Below are 7702 nucleotides of genomic sequence, written 5' to 3' on the forward strand. Positions count from 1 at the left end.
CAACAACAACAACAACAACAACAACAACAACAACAACAACAACAACAACAACAGCAACGACGGTTGAATTTTAAAAAAAGCAAACCAACCTAACCACCCCCACCTCAAGACAAGGGAAGTAGATACTTCTTCAGATTCTATAATCTTTCTGACGAAATGTGCATCAAATAAGAAGTGGGCTGCTGCGCCTTCGTCTGTCAGGGTCACCCTGGGCTAAAAGGGGTAAAGTACTCCAGCAGAAAGATGGAGATTTCAAAAGAACTTTCCTGGCGGGGAATCGAACTCATCCCTTTGTATTTAAGCTGAAGGGTCTAAAGTACTATATCACAAGCGCCGGCAGTCAGCTCAGACAGAATTCAATGCCACAGTGAAACTCGAGACTAAGAGATGTGATATTGGGTTTGACATGTTCTGAAATAATCTTCTTTTCCGGCCAAGTAGGCTTATCCTTGCCTTTTTAGAAATTGTTCTCTGGATTGACCCTCAGAAGGTCAGTAATAATATAATCAGAGGTCACGTGTTCACGTGGACGGGTGGTTTTTAAAAAAGATTAAGGATTGCTCCCGCATGTCCAGGCGAAAAGACACGCTGTGTGTGGGAGAGTCGGTTTTTATAAGGGAACGCGCACGATTTGATTTTTATTGAAGTCGAAAGGTTTGACAAACACGGTACATCCACATTCGACGTTGTCATTCTCATGGGAAGCTCTCAAAGAGTGGGGTCTCTGATTCGAATTAGATGACTCGTATAGCGTGCATTGCTCACAACACCATAATTAAACGAAAGTACTAATCCTCTTGGCTCGATTATTTACGAGACCCAACTCCCTAGCTTCACGTGGCACGAGGTAATGAGGGAGTGAGATTTGATGCTTGCTTCCTGATCAGTTTGGAGTTCAATACCAAAACAGCTTTTAACTCTTTCTGATCCTTGACTCGGAAAGTCCACGAGTTTCTGTTCTTTATCTAGAAGATGTACGTAGAGGGGTGACATGTATAGGGTTAAGATGTCATTATATTTTGTGGCTCCGGTGATTGAGTGCTACGGTGCAATCAACAACAGCAATATTCTTAAGCTGCATCTTAATACTGTGTTCGGGTGAGCCACAGAAGGCTATGGAATTTTAAAGCCTTTATTATAGACTACCAGCACGTGTTTCTCAATTGCTTATTTCGAATGGCATTTGTTTCGTTTTCTGGCCTTAATAATAAAATGCATCTTTGGTAGACGTGCCCCTTTCATCATATCTCAGTTTGAAAATTTCAAGATATAACAATGTGTTATATTCATTTTGCTCTTTTATTAGTCTAAAAGAGACTAGTTTTTGGGTGGATTTGCCTGGTTACGTGTGTATCAAGTGGGTATTGTTTCGTTGGCTTTGACTGACGCTTGTTGTATGGCGGTTATGAGATTCGCTTTAGCACACAGAAGATTTGACTTCGATTCTAGTTTGTGGAGGTTTTCTATCGAGTATCACTGTCTGTCTGCTGAGATATTGTATTCATCTTAGCTCGTACTGGCTCTGACAGGCACTCTTTGGTAAACCGTAAAAGATGGAAGATTTTACTACCCATCTGATGAGACTAAAGACTCACACTAATGAATTGATAGTACCGGCCAAAAGATGACACGTCAGACCCGAGTCGACCCCCAATAGAGCTAATTAATGCATCTAGAAAAATGTTTTTTTCGTGTACAAACTCCCAAGGAAGGCGTTTGAGAATCACTTCTTACTGAATACGTGTTGTGATTGACACTTAAAGCACTCTCCCTTGAAAAGCTGCGTCTCTTCTATCTTCATTTGTCCCCTTTCAGTTTAACAGCCTACTAGACACAGATTGAGTTTTTCGTAAAAAGCAGACTACGTGGCCTTTCCTCTGGGTTTCAGAGGTGGAGGAAAAAACCTGAAGCGAAAAAGAACATATTTTAAATGTTTGTGCTCACTCTGGCTGTGAGCCACATCTGTTAACTGAGCCAGGAATGAGCGGTCAAGTCCACGTTCGACCGAGGATGACAGAAAGCGGAGCTAACTAGCTGTGTTAGGTAAACAGAGGGAGGTAGGGAAAGAGACAGACAGATATACATACATATATATATATATATATATATATATATATATATATATATATATATATATATAGATAGATAGATAGATAGATAGATAGATAGATAGATAGATAGATAGATAGATGGAGAAAGTGTGTGTGTGTGGGGGGGGGGGGGGTTGTGTTCGTGCGTGCATACGTGCGTGTGCGCGTGTGTGTTTGTGTGTGTGTGTGAGTCTGTGTGTGTGTGTGTGTGTGTGTGTGTGTGTGTGTGTGTGTGTGTGTGTGTGTGTGAGAGAGAGAGAGAGAGAGAGAGAGAGAGAGAGAGAGAGAAAGAGAGGGAAAAAGAGAAAGAGAGCGATTGAAAGAGATACAAAAAGGAGAGAGAGCAAGAGCGAGAGAGAGAAGAGAGAGAGAGAAAGAGAGAGAGAGAGAGATAGATAGATAGATAGATAGATAGATAGATAGAGAGAGAGAGAGAGAGAGAGAGAGAGAGAGAGAGAGAGAGAGAGAGAGAGAGAGACTAGCCATTTCACAACAGAATAATCGCGGGTCTCTTTCTTCTGATTTTGTGCGCCATGCTTCCAAATACGGTATAGAACATCCATGAACATTGTATGGACCACATTTGCTCTGGCTAAGAACTGATATGCTGCAAATCTTGCGCCATCTTTCCTTTTCTTCTCTTACAATAGGCCATCCTCGTGCCTCTTGCTTACAATGAACATAATCATATATCGTCTGGGATAATTAAGATTTCTCCTTTTAATGAGACGTACTCGACCGCTGAGGAAGCTGAAACGCACAGGTTTTCAACAAAAGACAACGCGAGAGAACAAGCAGAGAGCTGTAATCCACAAAATGAGACTAACGAAGTAGCTGTAATGATGTTTGCCAGTTGTCTATAGACTCCACTCTTGATGGCAAGTAAACAGAAGGGACATTGCTTCATCCATCATGGAACATCGCTTTATCTATCACTGGCAGAGCTCAATTATAATCCAGTTCTCCATATAGATAGTAACAATAGCATCATGAATTCGTATACTATATGGAATGCTTTTATACTCTTTTCACCCTTCTCTCCTTACGAACAATAAAACGCTTTTCCCCCCGATTCTGAAGAATACAGTGAAAGCGAATGTATTATGCATTGTGCTGTCAATAAATGGTATTTGCAATTAGCCAACTTAGTAGCCCATTTGAGTTTGTTGACCAGTCTCTGTCAACATCTGTGTTATACAATAATTATATTATATTATAGTGTTTAAAATTCCTTAAAAGTGCTCGATGACGCTCTTACAAAATCAACTAAGGACACAACCGCATACATGCATTAATACAAGTTAGAACATAAACGTATAGCAGGCCTTTTAGATCTAAGCTTATGCAATACTAAGAAAATATCATTTCATACCTATCGTCTTATTGCTTAAAAACCATGTCGTCAGTCACAGCGCTGTACTCTGTACGTTGTTTGAATAATTTTGTTTTGAAAAAAGACGTTTTGCTCAGGGGAAAAAGAGATTCTATGGTAAAGATTAGAAATGGTTACTTTCACCGGAAAAAGATACCCCATTTTAAAATGGTTAGTCCTCGCTGTTGTGTTGTTTCTTTCATCACATGAGTCTCCGAATACTGGACTTGCAGTTTGACCTAAGCCGTTTTTTAAATAGGTAAAGTGTAGACAATTAGCTCTGGGGACCGTCACATGCAGGGATGAAAGTTACTTTTTGACATTATTTTTTGGAAATGTTTCTATTCTTGGACTCCCCAGCATCCTAATTCGACCCGGCTTTCTAGACTCGTATTGTCGAATAAGAGTACATCCCACTTTATTCACACAGCTCGTCGGCCTTTTCTGTTTTCCATCGATTTTTCTAAATAATTTAGAGAGAAACGAGCAGAAAGAGATGAATAGAAACCAATTATTCGCTTTTCATAAGCACTGAAAGCTGAGCCAAAATTTTCTGTGACGTCCAAACCGAACAGACAAATCAAAGGACACGGTGATCTTGGGAGATTTATGATATTAAGAAGATTGACTTTGAGTTGGGTGTGGTTGGATGGTTTTCCTTGACGTCTATTGTGGAACGATTAGGTTTTTCACAGTTGCACGCTTACGACTTCAATCTGCTTGTAAGTACGTCTATTTTTCGAATATCTCCGTCTTTCAGTTAGGATACTTCAAAATGAGTTGAATATTATTGAGAAAGGCATTCACAACTTACAAGCAATCCATTATGAATAGTGTTTTATATAATAGCCTAGCCTTTAATTTCTTTCCAGGTTTCATTTCTAAATTTGGCAGAAATAGATGCCAGAAAGAGAATGTGGATTAAAAAAAAGAAAATGTGTGTGGAGGGGAAGCTTTAAAGAATTTCCAAAGAATGGCTTACAGGAATGCTTCAAGTATGTGAGTTACAACATCAACACACAAGCAAAACAGAAATACACACAGATAGCAACAACGACAATTATAACAAACCAACAACAAGCAAGAACAGTCTACATACAGTTACTTTTAAGGAAACATACGGTTAGAAAAACTATACTGCGTGCAACAATGGGGTGTGGCCGAGGCGGTGTGGCACTCGTGACCGGCTTAAGTCACGCATATATTCAGGAACGTCTTTTTCTTCAGCGATCAAACACAAAATAGTTTTGATGGATACATCATTCCCCCTCTCATTGATTATAATTATGTTTTAAAGTCCTATTAAAACAAAATAGAGATAAAAAAGCCAAAAAAACCCCAAAACAATCCTCAAAAAACGAAGAAACAAAACTAAAAGAAAAGCACAAAGAAATAAAAAAATTCCCAATTATAACGATTAAATAAAAACAAAAAACAAACAAACACACACACCCAAAAAAAAACAACCATCAAGAACCCAAAAGCAAACATAAAACACCCCATCATGATCATCTAGGAAGGTTTGTGTGGGATGAATGAGGTGCAAGTTTTTAAACAGAAACTCTGATTCGAACACAAATAAACAGACAAACAAACAAAACTTGAAAAAACCCAAAACCATAAAAAAGAACAACAACAACGACAAAAAAGCTAAAAATAACTTGCAGCAACTAATCCCCGCCCCTTAAAAAAAAAAACGATACAAAAGAAAGAGAGAAACCCCCCCCCCCCCCCAGCAACAAACACACTTTCCTCAAAAGTAACAAAGTATAAAACACCCCCAAAAAGTAAAGGAAACGGGAGATTATACGATACTAATACACTTACGTGAGGATGCACCCTTAGTTGTCTCGTGTGAGGTACACTTCTCCTGGAACGTGCATGCGCTACGCCATGATGTACAAAATGGAACGTCCGGTCCGATGACAGTACCTGCAAAAAGAAAAGCAGAAATAGGATTTAAAAAGAAAGAAAGGAACGAAAGAAATATTTGTAAAAAAGTTGTCGAGAAAGGCACGATCAAATCAGACTAAAACAGAAATGGAAGATGAAAATATGATAATACAGATGAGAGGCAGAGAGAACAATCCCCCCCCCCCTCACACACACACGCACTCAAACAAACACATCTGGCTTTTTTCAATGCTGTCAAAAATTGTGTTTTCAGTGATAACAAGGAAGCAGTTACAGCATGCTGACATCAAAGACACCATAAAATCGTTCAAAATTCGACACCCTAGAATAACACTTGAATCCATCGGTCCCCATTGTGTGGCCCCATTTTTGCCACACACTCTCTCTCTCTCTCTCTCTCTCTCTCTCTCTCTCTCTCTCTCTCTCTCTCACACACACACACACACACACACAGACACACACACACATAAACAAACAAACGACGAAAAAAGAGTGATAATATTTAAAAGTAAATAATCATCTCTTGAGACGCAATAGCCTATTGGAGCAGCACACAATATATTGTGTTCCTTGGCGTCGTAACATGTACCGATGAATCATAAATGCTCCCCGTGAGCTTTGTGAGGAGGTTTTGTTTCGATGTCTATTGTAGAAAGAGAGAGAGAGAGAGAGAGAGAGAGAGAGAGAGAGAGAAAGAGAGAGAGAGAGAGTGTGTGTGTGTGTGTGTGTGTGTGTGTGTGTGTGTGTGTGTGTGTGTGTGTGTGTGTGTGTGAGAGAGAGAGAGAGAGAGAGAGAGAGAGAAAGAGAGAGAGAGAGAGAGAGAGAGAGAGAGAGAGAGAGAGAGAGAGAGAGAGAGAGAGAGAGAGAGAGAGAGAGGGGGGGGGGAGGGAGGGAGAGAAAGCAAAAACAACAGTTGGGATTGTTGGAATTTTTCTAAATTCGTTTCTTTTCCGAAAAAAATTAAGTTTGAAAGTTTCATGATTTGACTTATGAACTTCTGTTTAAGAGAAAAAAAAATAAAACAAAAATATAACTGAATAACAATGAAACTTGTCCTGGTCTGGTAACAAAAGTAGGAAATAATTTTATTATTTTCTGCCAACTGTAATGTTTGGTTCTCCTTTGTCCAACTGTGTAAGTATTCTCACCAACCACACTTATTTCATTTTGTATAGAATCTGTGTGTCCTTTAGTCAAATTTGGTATATTACGGATGTTTATATTTTTGAAAAGATTGTTGTCCTACGAATAGGCCAGTACACATAAAACATGTCATTGTGTAAACTGTCGAAATTAGGTTTCATTGTAAAGCGCCTAAAGGTACACAGAAGTGGGCTATACAGAAGTAATCTTTATTGTTATCATTATTACTAATGGTTTGTGAGTCCTATTCCGGGTGATCCTGAGCAGTACGTTGTATCCCCAGAAAGCTCAATTAACTACTGCTACTTGGTAGGGTAAAGGTTTCGTTGAGGTCTCAGTCTGGAACTTAGTTGGTCAACTACGCACTTCTAGGATCTCCCGTCTCTGTTACGTTAACTTTTTAAAGAAGGGAAACCTGATCTAGACCTATATTCTTGATAATAGGTGAATGAATGCTGGAGGTTGACTAACAACAACGTGGTGTGCAAACTGTGAGGCTGAGATACTAGAACTAGATTGGAACAAATGGTTGGCCAAGGGATGGAAACTCTGGACATGTCCCACGAAAACAGACGAAAAAAGAGGACTGGGTAGGGTGGGGGTGAGGTATATAAGTTATGTAACAAGCACCATAATGTAGAAAACTAGTAGGAAATTAGCAAGCTCCGATCCTAAATTTCTCATTTACTAATTATAATGGTATGGATATGACCCCGAGTCCTCCCTCCGCCCCCCCCCCTTGCAGCACGTCTCAATATAGAAACACGCGAGTCGCGATAGCCAAGACTGTTTATTCTGCATACAGCGAGTCGCGTAACAAACAATTTGCCGTATTGTAGATCAGTAATTCTACAGTGAATCGTGCAATAAACATAAAAAGTTATTATTCAACATAATGGAGACCAGAGCATACCAGCCTGAGCTGTATTGTCCACCGGTGTGCGATTTGGTTATTTTCGCGGGTGGTGAGGATCAGTTCGAAAATGTTAGCCTGTTGGCAAAAGTGGGCGCTGGCTATAAAAAGACATTTATACGACGTGCTCTCGGTTTTGCAGGATTCCCATAATAGTGGTGTCCCTACTGGTCACCTTTACTGACTTTCGTTTGTTCAGTGTGCTTTTGTCTACGGTGCTTCCTACCCGGTTCCATCAAGTAATAATAATATCAATAACTGCATTTATAT

The 7702-nt window shown here is 39.7% G+C and overlaps 1 protein-coding gene across 1 annotated transcript in view; it reads right to left on the reverse strand.

Moving 5' to 3' along the window:
• PC2 (prohormone convertase) overlaps nucleotides 1–5394 on the reverse strand; it is a gene marked incomplete at its 5' end in the record, with an annotated part of 77431 nt that extends 72037 nt beyond the window's left edge. Inside the window, 1 exon segment of the mRNA NM_001204470.1 lies at nucleotides 5290–5394. Within this exon segment, the coding sequence (NP_001191399.1) occupies nucleotides 5290–5394 (105 nt within the window).
• Nucleotides 5395–7702: the final 2308 nt, after the last annotated feature.

The sequence above is a fragment of the Aplysia californica genome, unplaced genomic scaffold (assembly GCF_000002075.1).
Source record: "Aplysia californica isolate F4 #8 unplaced genomic scaffold, AplCal3.0 scaffold00143, whole genome shotgun sequence".
NCBI classification, from domain to species: domain Eukaryota; kingdom Metazoa; phylum Mollusca; class Gastropoda; order Aplysiida; family Aplysiidae; genus Aplysia; species Aplysia californica.